Below are 22,230 nucleotides of genomic sequence, written 5' to 3'. Positions count from 1 at the left end.
TATTAAAACACAGTCCTTATAATGAGACAACCTCCCAGCAGGCAGCAGTTCCTCAGGGCACCCTGCACCCTCCCACCGCCAGACAGTCTCCCTCTTGCATTCCTATGGCTTGCTGAACCTCAATGAGCCTTAGAGGAGGGCATTGAATTGTCTCTGAAATTTTTCAGAGACTAAATATTTAAAAAATTAAGTTGTGCCTACTAGTATATCAACTTTCACACAGATTCTTTTGTGGATGATTTTGTTCAGGGTCTTCAGTCATGACAGATGCATACATCTGATCAACAAACACTCATTAAGTGACGGTTCCAGGCACTGAGGACACAGAGGGGATTACATTTTCTCCAACCCTAACCCCTGGTCTAATGGAGAAGACAGAAGAAACCGAAATTGCTGGAGGCAAGGCCTCATGTACAAAATGCTGCTGCAGTGCCAAGGACTACATCAGTTGTTGCATTGCTCAGGCTTGGCTTGGATATGCTGGGTAACAAATAGCCCCCAAATCACAGTGGCAAGAAAAAGAATAAAAATGTTCAATTTTACGTATGTTACATGTACAAAATGTATGTATTAGGGGTGTGGGCTTCTGATATCAGTCACTCAGGGATCCAGGCAGATGGGAGATTCACCCCAACATATGTTTCTATGAATGCTTAGACAAGAAAAGGCAAGCCTGTCCAGAAATAGAACATGTTATTTTGTTCACATTCTATTAATCGAAGCAAGTTGTGGGGCCCCACCTAGCTTTGAAGGACACCCAAAGGCATACTCCTTCCAGGTCTCTGGAATAAGGAGAATGGGATATTTGTGAACTGCCTGAATGGCCACCCAAGTTGGAATCCAGTTGTTGGGGAGATTACTGAAGTGTCATTTCTCAGCCAATAGTTCTGTGTTTATACAAAAGCATTTCCTGGGAGAAAGAACCACTGAGTACATTCACACTTGTGTTCACTTTCTCTTTCATGGACCCTGGCCTGGTGGGCACAGGCCATAGGGAGAGAAATGGCACAGCTCCTGTCCTCGGGGAACTGTCGGTCCAGTTGAGTCAAAGGTACCATAGGCAGCAAATGGCTACAGTTTGGTTGGAATATCATGTGTGAAGTGCTCACGCAGTAGAGGAGGGCGACAATAAGGTGAGGAAGGCTCTGTGGGAGGCTAGTCCTACACCTGCTGGCAAGGTTTCCCCAATGTTCATGTGAGGGGCAGAAGGAGCAACAGGCTTTATGAGGGAGCACAGGACAGATGAATGCAGAACTGTGAAGTCACCCCATCACTGTATGGGATGAGCTGGGCAGGGTCAGGACTCCAAATTCTTGGGGCAGTTCCCAAGAGGCAGTCAATCAAATTCACTAGATATTTTGGTATAAAAGCCCCCTGGAATGAGACAACACACTGAGATTGCCTGGCTCATATTCCTTCTGCTCAGATGTGCTAAGGAGCTGGGTGTTAGCGGGTGTTGATCTTCATCTTGGCTGCTTCATTTGATCAATAGGCAATTAGTATGTCCAAAGATGCCATGAATGTCCCTGCTGCAGGTGTGTGGTTTGTGTTTTGTTTTGTTTTTTGTTTTTTCAAAGAAAGCAGAAAACACATTTCATCTCCAGCAAACCTCCATTTAGATTCATCAAACCCAGGCCTCAGGAAAGCAGCCAGGAGAAAGGAGCGGGCTGCTGATTGCTGTTGCCTTGGCAAGGGGAATCCGCTTGGTTTGGGTGCAGTGGTTTCTATGGGAACAGCACTGCTTGACTTCGCTGGCCCCCTGGGGCTGGTGAGATGTACAGAAAGGAAAACTGAGAGGGAGAAAAAAAGAGTTCTGGCTGAAGTTCTTAATTGTTGAAACATCAGCACCCCGTCAGCTTGTGAGAGGCACTAGAAGCCCCACCTTGTTTTAAAGATGAGGAAACTGAGTCCAGAAAGTGCTGGGCAGAGCCTTCCGGTCCAGCGAGCTACCCTGCCTCCTCCATATGCTCTTGTATTGCATAGCTGCAGTTCTTCTGAAAGCACCATCTCCCAGATGTGTTGGTGGCTTGAGTCAGAGTCGGCCAGGTGGGGAGTTTGCTTGGTCCTGGGGAAGCAGCTCAATGCTCTCTCTGGTAGCTCTGTTCTTGAACCGTTGGGCAACCTGGGCAAGGCTGACATTCTCCACCCTGGTCAGTGCCCAGGGTCAGCTCCTTTCAGCGTTTTTCATCCCACAGAAACCTAGTAAAGGTGTCTGCTGTGTGCACTAACTGTTCTCTGTCTTCCTGGGAGTAGTAAGGAGGAGCCTTGAGCCATTTGGCAGATGGCCAGTAGGCAAACTGAGGCTAAGAGAGGAAAATATACGCCACCAAAGGCCAGCTATGGGAGTGCTGTCATCGAGTTCCACATCTCCAGATGCCCAATTGAGCCTTTCCTTGGCCCCAGGCTGACCACTTCCTTAGGAAGTTTAAATACAATCATTCCAACTACTTTAGAACCACAGCAAAGCAGCACTTCATGAAATAGCGGCATGTGCATTGATAGGCTGTGTGGATAGTGCCTAAGCAGGGGCTGATGAGGTCAGTACTAATCATTAGGGGCCTCCCTCAATGAAGCTACTGCCCAGCAGGTCTCCACTGAGGGCTCTTACATGCTCTGTGACCTGGATGACATGGTAATGTCCTTTGCAAATGAGCCACCATGCTGGGTTCTGTGGATCAGTCGTTAATATAACAGCACGTTACCATGTCGCTAACTAGGGTGTAAATCTTAATATCCAGGCCCTGCCATGCTGGATTCAGAATGCAAGTCCCAACAGCAGTTTATCCAGACCTTTAAGCTTGGCTCAGGGCCTCCCTTCTGCCACCTCCACCCCACGCTCACTGCCATGTGCTGATGCCAGTCATACATGAGCAAGTATGGTCTCTTGTTCCTACTTATAAAGACACCCTGCACTTCCTCTCTCCCAGTTCCTACACAAGGGAGGCTTGGAAGATGACAGGGGTGGGGGACACCGGCTGTAGTGGACACTGGGCATTGCCACATTATACACGTGGATGGTTTCCTGAGGTACCTGTGACTCTGTCCAGGCCCTTTTCCAGTCCCAGGAACTAGACTTGGCCATTGCAGGGCTGGATGGTAGTTCACGTATTTTCTCACTAACACTTTAAATGGTGACCTGAAGACCACCCTGATGGTGAAGTGCTAAGTGAATTGAGTAGTATGCATAATGGATCATGAAAATATCTTGGGGCAGAGTCTCAGGTGCTTTAACACAACTGTAGTTTGTTGCCTACCTTCTAATCTGCAGGAAATACCAATTCCCAGTTCGAGGTCTGTGAATAGAAAGATATCATTTTTTCTCTTCCAAGTTTACCGACCCCCTATTACCATGAGGACTGGCAGACTGCCCTGACCCCCAGCACAGAAAATGCTGCCATCTGTACTGAGCTGGTTTTCTCTCTCTGTTCTTCAGCCCTGCATGAGTTCCCCAGTGACATCTTCACCAATGAGGACCGGAGACAGGGAGCAGTGGTTCTCCATGTGCTCTGTGTAAGTACCTTCTCGTCGCTTTTCTGGAGGGTCCTCGGAGAAGCCTGGCTGGGGGCTGGGCAGTGGTGCCTGCACCGGCATCCTCTCTTCTTCCTGTGGGAGCCTTGTGGGCAATTTCTCAGTGTACCCTCTCTAAAAGGCAATGGGTTCATAAGTTGACAGGCATCTGTATACATTCTGTTCTTGATATCTCACCCAAAGTGTAGAATCCAAGGTCAAACAGACTTGCTCCATACTACTTAATTATGCTCACACTCTCTGCTCAGATTTCGCCCCTTTGGGCAACCCTTTCCTAACCAGCCTTTATATTGTTATACTAGAGGCCCAGTGCACAGATTGGTGCACTGGTGGGGTCCCTCAGCCTGGCCTACAGACATCCCCCAATGGGTCCCAGATTGTAAGAGAGTGCAGGCAGGCTAAGGACCCCACTGGTGCATGATCTGGGCCAGGGAGGTACCATGGGAGGTTGGCTGGCCAGGGAGGGTCTACTGGAGGGCTCCAGGGCTTGTCCGACACGTCTCACTCAGTCCCCATCTGCAGGACCCCAGTAGCAAGCTAATCTATTGGTCAGATCTTCTGCCCCTTGGTGGTCAGTGTGCATCATAGCTACCAATTGAATGGTTGCTTAGGCTTTTATATAGATAGATGATCATTTACTTATTGTCAACTTCACTGACATGTAAGCCTCAGGAGAACTGAAACTTGGTTTTGTATTTGGCTTAATTTCCCTACCTGTTCCTGGCATGTGGCAAGGGCAGAGTATTTGTTAAGTCCGTGGATTAAGTGTAATGGCAATGGATACAGTGGCTGGCATGTAGAAGGTGGTCACTAAAGTTTTTTCTGGCTCTGAATACCCACCAGTGCCCTAGCATGTCCTCTGCAAACACAGTGGATTGGAAGTCTGTGATTTCCCTCAAACCCACTGGGAGAGTTTGGAGAGGGGGTGTGTGGAGATATGTCTAAGGAGTGGCGGCGAAGCCGGATGACCAGGCCAGGTTCTGAACCAGGTGCGGCACTATGTGCTTTCATCTCCCCCGCCCCCCCCCCCCCGCCAGGATGCTATCATCTGAATATTTATTGCGGTGAACAAAATTCTCCAAATACCGTGACATACCCAATAACCACTTTACGTTGCTTCTGGGTTCTGTGGGTCAGTTGTTAAGAAAGGGCCCAGAGGAAATGCTGTACACAGAGTCTGGGCCTGGGTGGGTCAATGTGGATGACGGTGGTGACATGCACGGCTGGGGCTGCGGCCATTGCTGTTGGAGCCCCCCCCCCCCCCCCCCCGCAACCCCAAAAGGGCTGTCCACACTCATGTCTTGGCTTTAGGCTGAGCACTGTCTAGGCTGGAACTGTTGACCAGAGCACCTCCCTTTGGCCGCTCCAGCGTGGCTTCATGGAGGGCTCCGAGAGGGGAGCATACAGTGAACACGGAACCTCACGGCCTGTAATGCCCAAGCCCCTAAGTCACAGGCATCTATGACTCAAGGGGAGGGGACAGAGACCTCACTGGACTCTGGAGTCTGACCAATCACAGACTTGGAGCCGCTCTACTGTTCTCACTTTGCATGTGGCTTCTGACAAGATATCTAACCTCTCTAGGCCCCTAGGCTGCCCGAAGCCTGACCTCTTCACGCTGAAAGCCATCAGTTCTACAGGTCTTTCCTCACTTACCTCAACCCTCCAGAACCACCTCCCCTGGGAAAAAAAGGCATGAGGAATCCCTTTTAAGCAAAGACAATCTCTAAAAATACCAGGTGATGAAGTTGGCGCTCTGCAGGCCCCCTGCCCACTAGGAGAGCCCATACACAGAGCGACTAATACAGATGCCAGCTGCCGCCCTCGGCACCAGGGAGGCTCCCTGTTGAAAGGCTGAGGAGACCCAGGCACTGAGCTGGTCCAGAATTCCCTGGGAGCCATCAGCTCCCTGTGCCCCGACATCTGAGCAATGAGGTTGCTACTCGGGGCACAAACAGTGCGAGCTCCCTCCTCCCAGGCCACGTTGCCGCCTGCAGCTGGCAGGGCCCTTCCTCCCAACACCCCGCTCACTTTCCGATGCCAGCCCAAGGCGGAGGAGGGTGCGTTTGCCCTGCTCTTCACGACTCAAGGATGCCTGTAGCCTCTTCTGTCTGTGACCGCGCATTCCCAGGGTGGCATGAAGGCAAGTGTACAAAAGCCCTAACCCTTGTCCCTAGAGAGTGGGCAGAAGCCTGCAGCTTAGCACTTTGTCATCATTGGTATCTAATACTGCTCTCAGCCCCTGCCCTGGGCCCTGCATTGAAGAAACCCCAGGGCAAGCAGTCTAGGGGCCAAGGGAAGCAGCCACCCCTGGAGGACATACTTATAAATGATCCCCCAGACCATGCTCCAGGCACTGGAACTTCAGAATTCTCCACCTAAACAGCAGGGCCTGCTGCCACGGCCTGGGTGGGCCTCCTCCCCGATCCGCCTCTGAGAGGGAAGAGACCAGGTGGAAAAGCTTGAACTTGCTGCCCGGGGCATCCACATGCATGCCCGTGGTGCAGGGAGGCATCGGGCTCAGACCAGGAGGAGAGCACCTCTTCTCTATGGCGGGGGCACAAGTTAGGGAGGGCCTGCCCACCCTCCCCAAGGTCAAGGACCAAATCTTGCCTATGCTTTCCACAAGAGCATTAAGTTCCCTCAATAGGACATGAGCCTCACCAGGAAGCCCCTTTGTATAGTGCCCAGTGCCTTGAACAACAAACGCTGCCCAGTTTAGTGCAGGGCTCAGTGATGCTTTTCACCCCCTTCACTCACCACAGTGCCCAGCGCATTCGGCGTGCTTAGGAGTCGTTACATGCACATATGAGACTAGATGTGAGAAGTCACACTGCCAGGACTAACCTGTAGGCACAGATGCATGCATGAGACAGAGTGGGAGCTGAAAACAGATTCCCTGCCCTCAGCCATCAAGGGGCCTTTTTGAGCCCCTGCAATGGGGGAGTGATGGGCTGGCCCCTTTTAGAGGCCCGAGGGGCAGCCTCGCCCGCAGGAACCCATTGCCCCGGGGGAGGCCCACTAATGGACACTCCATCCATGCATCATCTGTTCCATGTGATGTGAGAATGCAGAGAAGGCAAGTCCAGTGTTGGGAGGCAATTGCATTGAACTTGAAGACTGGGTAGGTATTTTCCAACAATGACAGGAGCAAAGGGGTTCCAGGTAGGAGCAGGACACCTGTGATAAAGGATATAGAGACTGGAGAGTCCCTGGCGCCTGGAGTGAGCAGGAACCAAGGACCTGGAGGGAGGTGGAGAGGTTTGGGGGAGGGTGGGCCTCACCTGGAAGCACCAAAAGGTGGCTCAGTTGCTGAGTTAGAAGTGGCAGGAAACAGATTCAGGATCTCACCATCCCTCCTTGCTCAGGAAGCAGGGTCAGCCATAGTCGGAGAGGACCAGAGTGGTCAGCCCTCCATCAGGTGAGGAAGACCCAGGTTGGCCATGGAGAGAGGCTCAGGGCCCTTTGGGCAGGGCTCCCTGAGGAAGACCCCAGATCTGGGAGGGACATGAGAAGGGGTGAGGGGACTGAGCATCCTCCAGCCGCCTCTAGGCCCCTGAAGAGCTATGTCTGCCTCCTCCAGGGAAGGGAGGGTCTCAGAGGTGTATTCTGTCACCCTGGGCTGCCCCAGAGAGGGCCCCTGGCTGTTCTTTCATGGGATTAACTATCGTCCTTGTAGCTCTCAAGCAGAGCAGAGTCCTTTCAAATCACTCTGAAACCTGAGTGTTGGTACCCACACTCATCCTTCCCCTTTCACCTGGGCCCCGTGAGTGGGCTGTGCCTTCGTGGCCCCATAAAGCCGTGGCTTTCAACCTCAGGTGTGCACTGGCCTTTGGATCCCCCAGAGCAATCTTAAATATCCAAGCCTGCTTCTCTTTTTTCTCTTTTTTTTCCATAAAAATACTAACTTCTTTTGTGTATGATTTGTAGAAATCAGCCATTTCTGGTTAAACTTTTCAAACACTGTAGATTTAATGTTTCCTTAAATCTTTCTGATTTTATCAATTTCAGAACCCCTAAATCCTGGGATTACAGTAAAGAAAGGTTTCTATTCCTTCTGACTATTCTTTATACATGGGCTCCTGACTGGAGTGGGTAATTCTTTATCTGTATAACTGTCAACAATGAATAACCCCAAGGAAACACAATACTCTTCGGACTTGCTTTGTAGCCGATCTGTTATAATGTTGAGACACTAAATGCAGTGTTTCCTGTTTCTTAGGAAGTTCGCACCCCGTAAACTAGGGGAGCTGACCCCAAACAGAAGAAGCCTGTAGATAATTTTCTAGGGCCATAGTTTGTTTGTGATTTATAAGCATCTTGTGAAATTTCGGCAATTGTCAGAAGAAGCCTGTGGATGATTTTTTAGGGCCATAGTTCGTTTGTGATTTATAAGCATCTTGTGAAATTTCGGCTAATTATCCCATATGTCCTTAGCCGAGTCGTTGAGATTAAAAGCCAAACTATACATTTTCTCTTCCAGTAAAAGCAGCTTTCAGTAATCAGTGTTTGAATCAGTGCTCTGTCCAGCGGTGGAGACTGCCTTGTCCACAACTCCATCTTCCCGGCACCCGGAGTATGGTGCCCACTTTAGGGGCTCACATGTACTCAAACGGGGTGGGCTCCACACAGGGTGTGCATTTGGGCAGCTCAGGCAGGATTCTTGGGCTGGGCCGTCAAGCCAGGGCTCCTGCATGTGGAAGTTCTCCAGGGATGGTAACAGGACCATAGCTGCTGATCCCTGTAGGGGATGTCTGGGGCTGGAACCCCAAGGTTGATGTTCTCCCCAAAACCTCCAGCTCCTGTCTACATTTCTCTTCTCCTCCTCCTCCAACCCAGTTTTTAATCTGGTCAGGAAATTGGGGAAATTCCCTGTGAGCCTGTATCCAATTCTCTCTTATTCCCAGATCAGCGTTTTAGAGTCAAGAATTTGCTAATTCCTGTTTCATGATTCCACTAAGACCTCCCTGCTCCCCAAAGCCACAGTGGAAACCAGTCAGCATTGGAGGAAGGCCCTTGAGTAGAGGTGGTGAAGTGTGATTGGGATGTGAGGAGGAGGAAGGAGGTTATTCAGATATCACCCTCCCCATGGGATTGTGGGTGTTCTAGGTCCATTCCCTATTTCCTCTCTGTGGTGGTATTCCCAGCCAAGCACACTGCCTAGATGGCCTAGATGGCCCTAACCGTGCCCCCCCCTCCCCCTGCCCTCGCAATCTCCACAAAACCTGTGCCCCATGCAGGCCCTGACACTGCCTGCTCTGCTTGCTCGCTGCCTACCTGTACTGTTCACTATTTCTTAGTTCACAGCCCCAGAAGTGTCTAAGGGGCCCAGCTCATAGGTGTCCTGCCTGGCATGCGTCCCCAGCCGGCCTTTGGGTTGATCTCCCTGGGTCAGATCCTAATCAGTCCTTGTGATGGTAGGACAGGTTTCCTTCAGAAGGTGCAGGGATGGCCCACTCCTGATGGGGAGTCCGGGCTCTGCCACCCCAACCCCAAAACTAACCCCTCTACCCTGCGTGAGAATGAACATGGTTTGGATGTGTTCTTGGAGAAGGGAGTTGGTCTGGGGAGAGTCCACGTCCCAAGTGGGAAAGGCTGCCTTACTCCTCTGAGCTTCCACTTCCCCTTCCGTCCTAGGGGAGAAGGCTATCTGGAAGGGCCTGGCCAAGGAATCCATTTCCTTGGGGCCTGAGCCTCCCTCAGTTATCTCTGCTGTTTATTAATTTTAATATCTGGAGGAATGGTTGTTCTGGGCAGGCTCCCTTCCCTGGGGTCCAGATTGCTTTTGTTAAGAGCCAGAGAATAAACTACTTAATGCAATAGCTGGTTCTTAGGGGCAGAAGGGCCAGGGTGCAAACAGGAGGTGGAGGAGGCTCCTTCCAGCTCCACCCAACCCCCTCCCCATCCCTGGGAGAGGCAGCTTTGCATATCAAAGCTCTCCAGCCACCTCAGCCCCAGGGGTTATGTTTGTCTCTCCAGGGGCTCTCCTTGGGCTTTCTGGGCTCTGAGACTCTACTTCTTTGGCCCAGCACTAATGGAACTTTGTGCTGATGAAAATGTTCTCTCTCTGCACTCTCCAATGTGGTAGCTGCTGGCCACCTGTGGCCACTGAACGTTTGAAATGTGATTAATGTGACTGAGGAACTGATTTTTAATTTTATTTTATGTAATAGAAATTTAATTAGCCACATGTGCCCTAGAAGGCACCGAGATGAGTTCTAATTTTGCCCCATTTCTCCCCCCTCCCCTCCCCCCCCCCCCCCCGCCCCTTTGATTATGTTGTTAACTTGAAATCAAGAAGATGGCCAGGGAAAAGGTCACTAGCAAAGGATGCAGGGAAGGCACCTTGGGACCCTGTGAGAAGAAAGGACACCTAGGAGTAAGAAAATGTGTATGCCCCTAACAAACTCCCGTGATGTGGAGAGAGTTACAGAACTGCTCCTGGCCTCAATTTCCATTTCTGTAAAGTGGGAGCACATAGTAGGTGCTCAGTACATGCTGGATTTTTATTTATTTATTTATTTTTTTTGTCTTCATCTTCACCCCTCCTCTCCCCCACACACACACATCCCTGTACAGGTAGCTTTTTTTCTGACAGGGGATCAGAGCCATATTCATTCAGTGACAGCAGTCCTGTGAGCTACAGGAGAAGGGTCTCAAGGCCTCTCCATAGCTGGAATTTCGGTCACGGCCAGGGTTCTGGGCGAGGGGCTGCTGCAAGCATTTAGAGTTTTAAGGAGACCTACACGATCTGGTCAGCAAGGTTTCAGCAACAACTCACTTGCTGGGCAGACGTGTTTAGTGTTTAGATAAGGGATTTCACCCTGGAAGAGAAAAATGATTAGAAGAGCTGGTGGAATTCGCTGTTTACTCTTGGAAAAGTGCTGAGCATGTCCTTAATTTGTCAGTGTCAACACACAGCTAAAAGCAGTGTGCAGAGAAGATTAACACAGAGAGAGTAAATTGTTCTATTTCGATAGATCTAAGTTACTCCCGCCCCTCTTTACTCCCGAGACTTCTTTCCGAAGACCCTGGCCTGGCCATGAGGCCCATATGCTGCACCCAGGCTTGCTGTGGATGGACTTCCCAGGACCTCTGAGCTGGAGATAAAATGTGATCCCTTAGAGGAGTGGTCAGCAAACTGTGGTTCATGAGCCACATGCGGCTCTTTGGTCCCTTGAGTGTGGCTCTTCCACAAAATACCACGTGTGGGCCATTGAAACTTCATGGCCCATGCGCAGAAGTCAGTTTTCGGCTCTCGAAAGAAATTTCAATCGTTGTACTATTGATATTTGGCTGTGTTGACTAATGGCTTTGCTGACCACTGCCTTACATCAAGCATGTCAAACTCAAAGGCTAACTCAGGCCAAATAAGGTTGAAGTTTATGTGGGCTGCCAAAAAAAAAAAAAAAGCACACAAAAGCTTCAGTTTTCATATAAATGTAGGTTTATTTCCATAAGGACATGCTAAATACAAAGGGCTGAAATAAATGAGTAATCATTACCATAAAATAATAGAACATTTTAATAAAAATTAATATTTTTTTCTTGATCATAACCTACCAGACACTGCATAACTGCATAAATTAATAAGCATAGTGCAAATAAACCTGATTTTCTTGTTTTTTGTAAGCTAAATACCGTGTTTCCCCGAAAATAAGACATCCTCCGAAAATAAGACCTACTTACAGGTTTCCTTCTGAGTGAAATATAAGGCATTCCCCCAAAAATAAGGCCCCCCCTAGGCTAAACATGAGAGATTTGGTCCACTGATTCTGAAAGAAATGGAGTCACAAGAAATTCACCAGGAAATTCAGGAATTAGATTGTTATGATGATGTTCCTTCCAGAAGATGATGACATGATTGTCATTGAATAAATGAGTAAATTCTTGATCCTGTAGGATCCACAGTTTGTCTGGTTTGTGTTGACAACTACTGTACTACCGTACCATATACAGGTAATAAATTTTCTTTATTTTCATTTAACAATAAATGTGTACCGTATTCTTCTTCATGGAAAAATAAGACATCCCCTGAAAATAAGACCTAGCACATCTTTGGGAGCAAAAATGAATATAAGACACTGTCTTATTTTTGGGAAAACAGGGTATTTCCTTTTGCACACACCAAACAAGTCAGTATAAGACTAATGACATGGCAGTCGACTGCTAAAATATTCACTGCTAGTATTAGTGGAGAGAAATAGTGTGCCTGCCTGTAAGGTGTGTAAGGGAAATGAATGCGACACGATTATAATAATCAGTCATTAACAAACATTGTAGTTCGTTATTAATAACTAAAGGCTGGTGCACAAAATTTGTGCACAGGTAGGGACCCTAGTCTTGGCTGGTGATGAGGGCCGATTGGACCTTCCTGCTGCTGGCTGGGGCCTCCCTTCATTCTGTGCCATCCCCTGGTGGTCAGCACATGTCATAGCACATGATCAAACTCCTGGTCTCCCAGTCAAACAATTTGCATATTAGGCTTTTATATATATATATATATATATATATATATATATATATATATATATATGTATATATTATGTATAACAGGGTATGGGCATGGTAAAAATTAAGTTACAAAATTTTTATTAAAACATTTCTTATATGCTGTTATATTGGGGAGGCTGCAAAAATATTCCTTGTAGACCACATGTGGCCTTCAGGCCACGGGTTTGACATGCTTGCCTTAGAGCCTGCACTGGAATAAGACCCATCTGAGTTCTAGCCTTGGCTTTTCTACTTATTAGCTACATAGCCATGGGCAATTGCTTGGCCTTACTGAGCTTGTTTCCTCACATGTCCCTGGAGGAGATACATACCCACTGCATCTGGTTGCACCCACTTCATCAGGTTGCTTTGAGGAATACAGGTGTTCCAAGCTCTTGGCAAGGTGTCTGGCACTGCATGGATAACATCCCACCTGAACCTCTTAGTTCTTGCAACTTGTATGTGCCTGCCTGAATTCTGCCTGACTCCCAATATCCAGACCCTGTTACTTGACTTCTTCTGGTCCCCAGAATGCAGAGCAGCCCAGAAATAGCCCTCATAGAGGGGGTGGGAGATAAATATATTGTTTCCCTGGTGCCTCAGTTGGGCTAAATGAAACACGTTTTCCACCCTATCTCCCACAGTTGCGTGAGCAGGGTAAATTGTAGGTTCCAACCCAGGAGCTTGTTTGAAAGCATCTTGATTAGCTGTCTGATCTTCTCCAACTCATTTCCCCACTTTCTCCTGCTGCTTTCTGGGGTCTCCCTGTCCAGTGAAAGGACTTGCACTGGAATCCTGGTATCCAGTTCTCTCCTGAGGCACCAAATTATTATTATGCCCATTTGGTCCCTACAACTATTATTATGCCCATTTGGTCCTTCTCTAGAACCCATGAGGCTAAGGAGATGCAAGATTCTGAGTCTTGCATTCCTTCTAGACATCCGCAGACCGAGGTGTGACTGAGTTCACCTATGGTCTCTGTGGCTCATGTCTTGACCCCAAGGCCATACAGAAGGAAGCCAGGGGAGTGGGCTTTGGAGCAGACAGTTTCCAAATATGATCTAATGAGGAGCCCCAGATGGTGATGGGAGAGAGCATGCACATTGTTTAGATAGTAAACATATTCTCTTGGAGACCAGCCACCTGCAGGGTGCTGTGTGTCCCCCTCCATCTTATTTATCTAATTTATTTCTTGGTCCGCCCATCCCTACTCGATGTACTTTTATATAAATTCATTTTGTTTATAGAAGATAAACTTTGTGTTCCTCTGAGATGACATTGCCAACAGTCACAGTGTGTATACAATAGCTATGAATGGACTACTTATACTTTTGTAGCATTTTCTCTCTGGAAAGTATACATTTAAACGCTAAGTAAACAATGAGGTAATGCCATTTGGATTCATCACATGTCCTAGCTTAAAGAACTAGTCTTTAGCAAATATTCAAAAAATCAATCTGGATAAAATAGTCAATTAAATGCTCTCATTTATCAGAAAACACTCCATGCATTTTAAATGTTGGTGCTCACTGGTTTTGCTCAACACTTTCCTGATGATTCTGTTTTATGGAGAACCTTATGCAAGACCTGATATTTATCATGCCTCCAGATGACAGAATAAATGCTATCCTAAGGGAACTTTGTATCCCCTCTATTTATCATCCCTCCTACCTGGTATAGGAGTTCTAAGTTTAACAAAAAACCTGACCTTAAAGCCCAGAAGCTTCTGTACCCAGGGATACAGATCTGCAGCCTGTTCCACAGTCTAAGGAGTCATTTTCTCCCTGCAGTTCTTCCTCCCTGAAGAACTCCTGTGGCCGAGACAGCTGTGTCCCAGAAGCTGACCTGAAACAGGGAGTCCAGGGCAGGTGCTTCCTTAGGGGATGGTCCCAGGAAGCACTCTGCAGAGGGGGGAAGGTGGGGAAAGGCAGCCCATCAGGGCTGTGTGACATAAGGCCAGTGACCCAAAGGGCAGGGCTACTGAGCTTATGCTCCCACCCCCTGAGATGGCACATAGTAGAGAACATGACCTTCCACTGAGGAGCCCAGTGGAGGTGCAGGAGCCTGCAGTGTGTAGCCCCCACCTCCTGTCAGTGCTGGCAGAAGGCTGCTTCCATGGAGGCAAGCTGCTCCAAAGCCCTTCGGCCCACAGATGGAAGTTGTCCAATTGTCATGCCAGGAGCATGAGTGCCAGAGACGAGGGTGGGCACTGCCAGTGTCTGCCTGACACATACCAGCTGGGCTGCCCCAAAGAGGAGCGGATTTGCACCTGTGCCCACACCTGAGATAATTCTGAAGATCCTGGCTGGGGACTTCCCCTGCGTCTTCTCCCAGTTCCCCCTTCCACACACAGGCGTGGTGCGTGTGCTTGAGGTTCAGATGTCACCAGTGTCCCCTGGGGTGGAGAGCAGAAAAAGATGGCATCCCTCATCCAGTGAACTTTGGGGAGTCTGCAGCTGCCCAGCTCCCAGAACTGTGCATACGCCCTCCCCCTCCCCCACCCCTCATCCCTTCTCCGCCTACACAACCTCCCAGAGGACTTTGCTTCCTATCCAGCCCTTCACATTTCCTTTCTGACCCAGTGAGGTGAGAAGAGCTAAGGTCTTGTCTTTTCCCAACACCTTTGTCTTCTTCAATGTGTTCCCTTCCGTGCTGCATCCGACTTTGGACTTGACAAGTTCTATTAGTTCTGCCATTTCTCAGGATTAGGGTGAAGGTCAAGGGTGCAAGCACTGACTGCCACCTACTGCCTGGGTGGCCTTTAATACTCTGGGCCTCTGTTCTCCCACCTGGGTATGGGTATGAGGCTAACCTACCTCATGGAAACTTTATTGTGGGATACAATACAGCATGTACTATCTCAGTCCAGTACCTAGAAAATTATAGGTACCAGACAACATTAATTGCTATTATTGTCATTGTTCTACTCTGCATCTATCTGTGGTACCTTTTGTCCAGTGTCCATCAAGATGGTCTTCCTAGCTCATGTTCCCTTCCAATCCAAATCAAACACTCCTAGTGCCAGATCAACGTCTTGAGTGCAATGTCCAGGTGATGGCTTGTTGAGATGTCTTCCCCAGCAATGGAGTGGGGGGAGAGGGAAGGGGAGCAGGGTTTCAGAGTCAGACTGCTGGGTTTGAGTGCCAGCTTACCTCTCTGTAGGAACATTGCCTTGGAGCAGTCACTTGCTTCTCTGTGCCTTAGTTTTCCTGTAACATGAGGATAATAACAGGCTGTGCTTCCGCAAGCTCTCCATGTGGGGGTTAGAGAAATCAGTCCTACCAGGTGCATGGCACACAGCTGTAACTGTCAGTCATTGTCATTATTGTCACTTCAGTGTCCCCACCATCCATGTGCTGACCATTTTTTCAGGCTCTTTTTCTCTTCTTCTGTATACCCATATATTATAGACTAGCAAAAACAGATTATTCTCCACCCACCAATAAATGTCAGGGCCTTCCTGACCAGTTCCTGGCCAGGCCCCCATCACCTCTGGCCTCCTGGGACTCCTACAACTCCAGCCTGATGCCTGTCCTCCTTGAAGCTTTCTCTGACTTCCTGTAAAGAGAATTAGTTCTTTACTAGCTTAGATCTTCCCCTCCTCTAAACTCCCACCTTCTTGTCCATCTCCTAAGGAACTTTATGCCAGCTGTCCTCAGATGCAGCACATGTCTTTCCTCTCTACCTCTCCCCAGATTGGTATTGGTGAGCTGGGACCATATTTTAGCCATCTTTATGTTCCTGCATGGCACCTTGGCACCTTGTGTGCAGGAATTGCTTCTTAAAGGTGTAGTGTGTGAGTGAATGAATGAAGTGCACTTAGTAGCTTATCGTTTGAGTATATACTAGGTATAAGCTGGTAAGAGTTAAAAAATGAAAGAGGTGAGCAATGAAAATGACAGGATGTTTTCATAGGGCTCCAGGGGTTCCATCAGTCCTGAGCATAACAAAATGACCTTTTCGGGATGGACCTTCATGGAGAGAAGGGTCATGAATTAAATACTCAGGGTACCGCCGTGCCCAAGGCAGGACAGAGCAAGTTAAAGCAAGAATGCAGAGGCCACCTACTTTATTTACATACCTTGGCTCTCCACCATGTCGGTGCTGTCCAGGTAGGTTGGGTTTTGCAAAGATCCAGTGGCAACAGATACCTACCCCTGCAGAGATGAGTCTGCTTCACAAGGACTCAGAGGCCTTTCCGAACGTCTGCACAAAAACGTAGCACCTAAAGGAACATCTTCAAGAGCAATCACAATGTTCCCTGACACTATTAAGGTAAATTATTTCTCTGGAGGGTTGGTCTCTATCTACTGAGGTATTATTTCAGCAACCCAAAGGCAGTGCTCACATACAAAGGCACCCAAACATGTTATTAGTTGAAGATTGGCATTCGTGGGTTTGGGGGCTGTGCCTTTGGTTCCCTAAGCTCGTTTAGCCTGAGGACCAATGACAAGCAAGGACACTGGCCTGTTTGTACCAGATGCCAGGACTTCACGAAGACCCCTTTCTCTTCCTGAGATCCCAGGAGCTTCTTGCTCTCTGCAGAGGCTCTAGAAAGTTTTCCAGGGCTGTTCTTATTGCCTGCGCTTTTGTTTTCTCATTTTAAGGACCCCCAACATTCATTTGCCCTTTCAATTTGCAACAACCTCTTTCCTTGGGGAATTTTGGAACCAGTTTCTAAGAAGCTGGTTCCTAGGGCATTTGGATTAAACTGTCAACCACCAACCTTCCCACTTGCTATAGGATGGGCCCATTTACCCAAATCTTTACCCTCAGGGCATGTGTCCTTGACTACCCAGGTGCTCTCTTTGAGTTGAGGGTTTTGTTTCCTGAGGCTCTCTTTGCATTTCTCCCAAGAATTCTGGGAGCAGATGGATTTCTTGGTGACATGCTCTTCCACCTAGAAAGCTCAGAACAAGTGTGCAGATTAGATCCAACTGTGGCCCTCATTCTTGGGCATTTGGTTAGGATGCCTTTTGCAAATTGTGATGTATCCTTGGATTATGGAGAACTCCCTGATCCTGGCCTATAGGTCATCATGGAAGCTGCCTTGTCAGCTATTTCATTAGCACTCTGATGGTTCTTGTTTTATGCACAAAGGTGGAAGCCTGATAATCTATTTTCTCTTTCCTGGAACTTGTTAGAACTGCCTTTCCTCCATGCTGTGGATGCAGGGATTGAGGCAGACGTTAGCATACTTTTCAGCATCTGAAGCTGTGACAGGACCAGCAGTTTTGGCTTGTGCTGGACCCTTAACATCCTCTCCTGGACACAGGCCTAAATTTATTTGATGGCATCGATTTTTCATTTTACAGAGTTGGCTGAGACAAGATCTATTACTCCTCTGTAGAGAGCAGGCCCCGGAGCATAATTTTTTCCCCACGCTCATACGCACATGCAGCACATGAGTGCAAACGTTACACACATATGCATGCCTATGAATGCTATAATTTTTTATTTTATTTTCTGTTATTTTTCCATAACCACTTATCTCCTCTATGCCCTCTTCCACTTCCACCCACTTTCCTTCCTCCCGCAATCACCACACTGTTGTCCATGACCCTGAGTTCTCTCTTTTTTCTTTTCTTTTTTCTTTTTTCCTATTCTCTTCACCTCCCACCCCCCAACAGCAGAGCCGTCTACCTTCTCTCTACCTATGAGTCTGTTTCCATTTTGCTTGGTTGTTCAGTTTGTTCATTAAATTCCACATATGAGTGAGATTATATGCTACTTGTCTTTCTCTAACTGGCTTATTTCTCTTAGTTTAATAACCTCCAGGTCCATCTACACTGTCACACAGGGTAAACTTGTCTTCTTTTTTACAGCAGAGTAGTATTCTATTATGTAAATGTATCACAGCTTTTTTTACCCACTCATCTACTTATATACATTTAGGCTGCTTCCAAATCTCAGCTATTGTAAAGAACGCTGCAATGAAAATAGAGGTACACATATTCTTTCAAATTCGTGTTTTGAGTTTCTTTGGATATAATCTTTGTTTGAAAGACAAAAGGAATGATTTTTAATGTATTAGGCACAACTACTTAAAGTGTGATTCTGAATAAGTAAAGGGGTCTGTGTGTGCGCGCGTGTGTGTGCTTATGTGTGTTTGTTTTAAATATCTCCCTTGGCAACTCAGCACTCCACTGAAGAGTGAGGGTGGGTTGGCATGGAGTCAATTGTAGTTTGAAAAAGAGCTATGAGTTTTTAAGACAGCAACCTTTCATTCTTCCCTGCAAACCCATTTATCTCTTAGCTTGCCCCTTCAGCAATTATCGCCACCATTCATTGAGTTGCTCAGGTTGGAATCTCAGGAATCAAACTTGATTTCTCCCCCTCCTACCATAACCATCAATAAGTCCTGGCCAGTCCATCTCTCTCTTCATCCACTGGCATGTACATTATCCAGGCCACCATCATCCTTCACCTGGATCAGAATCTCCCCCTCGTGTCCATATTCCATGTAGTGGCCCAGATGATCCTTTAAAATCCTATGTGGGGATCAGGACAGTGTGTTCTAGCTCTGCCTGCCTCTACAAACTCATTGCTTCCTTCCCCTGCCTGCCCCCCACTCCTACCCTTCAGCTCTGCAGACCTTCCTCCCCATCATGTTCCTTAAACATTTCAAGCATGTCCCACCTTTGGTTCTGGATACACCCTTACTTTAATTACATTTTTACCTTGTGCATCTTGCTACACACGTGTCAGTTCTCAGTTGTGTGTGAACACTCACTCACAGCCTGCCACTGGGAGGCTTCTCTCCACTCTTTGCTCTGCTGGCAAAGGAACCAGATTTTCCTATACCAAAAATGGTAAAAAGCAAATCCTCTTGTTTCTCTTCCTATAGTAAATAGACAAGTCAGCGTAGCGAGGAATCTGTTCAAACTAGGAAGTGTTCAGCATGACTAAAGAGGTGATTTATTGTGCATCTCTTATAAAAGTAGCTGGCCCTCATTAAAGAAAAAAAAAAGTACTGTTGGAAAGAAAAGCTCTTCTGTGAATATATTCATATCTACTTGATTCTGCAATGGTATTGGCATGAAGACATGGCATGAAAAGGGGATGGAAAGGTATCCAGCACTGTCAGACATGGCAGACATCCCATTGTGATATAGCTAATAACAACATACAAAGAAATCATATGTGCTGGGCATCAACGGGGCAGCTATATGCTTTGAATGTCTCCAAATCAGCCGAGTGCTGAGGGCCTCTCTGTCTTTGGGGTAAATAGATGATGGCCCCAAACCCATTCACCAAAGGAGAAAGAGGGGCTGGATGATGGTGTCCATATCTTAAGCTATTGATTTCCAGGATGACTCAAAGGGGGCAGGTCCTTCTGTCCCAGAGCCACCACTGCTCCAGAGCTCTGGGACCTTGAGTTTGTCACTTGCCCATTGGGATCTTGGCTTCTTTACCTTTAAATGAGAAAAATGTTTTTAGCACCCACTCTAACTCCAGGATCCACATTTTGTACATAAAATAGGAAAGGGCTTCTAGGTGGCTTCAAGCTTCCATCCCTGGGCATCCATGACATTGTCCAGTTCCCCAGGACACAGTCCCTTCCAGGAGTCCCTGGACACACACAGGAGTTGTGATATTGCACACTTAAAACTCACAGGCACTGGGATAGCCAGGCACTGGGAAGGCTCTGTTACTTCCTGTCACTGATGAATAGGCAAGTGTCCTTGGCCCTAGGACCAGATCAGGTCACATGATCATGTAAAACACAGGCCTGCAGCTGCTCCATGTAAGGATGGGAGGGGGAAAAAAGCCTCTGCCCACAAAACAATAACGTTAGTGGCTAAGGGCAAGACTAGAGGAAGCCTGTGTGCAGCGACCCAGCTGCTCCGTGTGCTGCCTTTGCACCAGTTCACAGGCATTGGGATGGGAGCTGAGCAGAGAGATCGCCCGAGGTTTGTGGCTCCCCTGCCGTAAGCTCACCACCTGGTTAACAGGCCACAGATGCTCTCATTTCATTTTCAGCCGCAAATGGACACATACGTGGTCCAAGTGCATCAAAGGGTTTCCCTGAAGTTCAAGAATGCAATCAACCAAGTCGTTGGGAATTTCTTCTCTCCTGCTAAGATTCTTATACAGGAGAGTGGGAGAAAGGGAAACATGACCCATGGGACTTTGTAATGTACAAATATAGCTGCACATCTGTCTTGCTCCCAAGTCATGAAGACAAAGGAGGAGAATGGCTAATGGCTGGGGGTCTGCTGTGACTCTCCTTAAATCCCCCCACCTCTGAAATCCTCCTCATATAAATGAATAACCTACTCCTGGAGAAGTACCTAATCCAAGGGAGCAAGTTGCTGATGGCATATTGAGAGCTAAGTATGCATAAATGCCTCAAGCAAATCAAGAAGAGTTTCTTGAGACCAGTGTGAATGAGAAATGCAGAACCAAGACAGGAATGGACAGATAAGCATAGTTCTCTCTGCCTAGGAGTCTGACATCTTATAAGACTCGAACTGGGAAACATTACTGAGATTTCGGAAGCCTCTGAATAGCACTCATGATAATTGCAGAATTCCCACATATATTGATGAGAAACAGCTCCACAAATTGCACGACTTGGTATTTACAAAGTGCCAGTTTCCTGTAAATATAGAACTTTGGCAATTTCTGCCAAGCAACTCGTCCACTAAAATGAAAGGTGCAAGCAGACTTCTAAGTGAATGTGGATGATTAAAGCTCTGACAGTTAAATGACTTGTCCCTTATGATGTGGGTATTATTTTCCCCATTTCACAGAGGAGAAAGCTGAGACATGGAGAAATTCAGCAACTTGTCCTGGACACACAGCTCATGAGTGACAGAGGTCGGACCCAGGGCCATGGCCTCCAGAGTGGGAGCACAGGGAGGGAGGCCCCGTTTCCATACGGTGACTTGAATGCCGACTTTGGAAGGGTCTGGGGGCAGGTTGTTTGATCAGTTTTCTCAATTTTATTCTCAACCCAGCTCTAGAAGTTACTTTCCAATTCCCATAAGCTGCCAGAGAACCCAGGGCAGCATGGAGCCATACTCATGGGACTATGGCCATGCCTGCTCTCAGGACACTGTCAGCAAAGCCTCAGGTCCAATACCAAGGTGAACAGGCTTTATATCTAAATCCCTGAGTGACTAAGTCTGTCCACATTGCTCCTTCATTTGCCACCCCAAGGAGAAGGGACACTGGGGTAGACCTTGGTCATGGCTCAGGCCTAGGCCATGCCCTTGCCCTTTGCTCTTGTCTGAGCATCCACACTGGTGTTTGCAAGAGCCAGTGGGTGTTTGCAGGCTCCTCTAGCTCTGTCTGCTACCCTCATTTTTCTGAGATTCCGGAATCCTCTGAATAGCACTCATGATAATTACAGAATTCCCACATATATTGATGAGAAACAGTTACACAAATAGCACGAGTTGGTATTTACAAAGTGCCAGTTTCCTGTAAATATAGAATTTTGGCAATTACTGCCAAGCAACTTGTCCACCTTCTGGAGGCAGCACTTGTCTTATTTTAGCCCTTTACAAGGGACATGTGTGTCACTTCTACCTGCGGCCATCTCATGACCTCAACAGATACCATTCCAAGAGGCAGCCAGACAGCCTGAAACCAAGATCAATGACCCCCAATCTATTTCAGAGTGTGGAGACTATTTTTTACATTCAAGGAGTGTTTTGACCATTCATCCACCATCTATGCATAGATACCTCATACAATAAGGCAGGCTCTTAGGAGTCTGTTTGCTGCAGATTAGAAACCATGGCTTGCCACAGTCTTTTCACAGCAAGGGTTCAGGAATCTGAAGAAGGGCTGCACATAAATGAATACAGATTAGACAAGAAATATAAATTTGGAAGGCATTTGGGGGAGCCAGGCGGAGGCTGCACCTTCTAGTGATATGGGCTCTCTGAATCTCTGGACCCACGGCTTTTTATTTACTGGAAAACACATTGGCCCTTTAGGAATGCAAATAGGCATATCAAAGGTAAAGTTTGGTAGACAGGAAGAGATTATCAGGTTAGGGGAAATGCCCTCAGCTGTTTGGTAGCAGGTAATAATATGCAGATCTTCAGCCCTGCTGAAGATGTCCATCAGCCTTCTGATGAACTTCTTGCATTTATTATGCTAACTACTGTTAGTCTTTGCCTCCAGCAATGGCTCATTTATTGATCTAGAGTATCATTTCCCTGACTGTTTTATGAGGTGCTCCAGAAAGAAAGA

The 22,230-nt window shown here is 47.6% G+C and overlaps 1 protein-coding gene across 1 annotated transcript in view; it reads left to right on the top strand.

Annotated features, from left to right (window-relative positions):
- SLC24A3 (solute carrier family 24 member 3) overlaps positions 1–22,230 on the top strand; it is a 459,582-nt gene that overhangs the window by 271,601 nt on the left and 165,751 nt on the right. The window contains exon 3 of the mRNA XM_084887028.1: positions 3,434–3,510. Coding sequence (XP_084743154.1) covers positions 3,434–3,510 — 77 coding nt within the window. The remainder of the gene's footprint in view (positions 1–3,433; positions 3,511–22,230) is intronic.

Source organism: Pipistrellus hanaki (genome assembly GCF_964339955.1).
Source record: "Pipistrellus hanaki genome assembly, chromosome: 6".
NCBI classification, from domain to species: Eukaryota; Metazoa; Chordata; class Mammalia; order Chiroptera; family Vespertilionidae; genus Pipistrellus; species Pipistrellus hanaki.
Note: the sequence above shows the minus strand (reverse complement) of the source record. Positions and strands in the feature narration are given on the sequence as shown.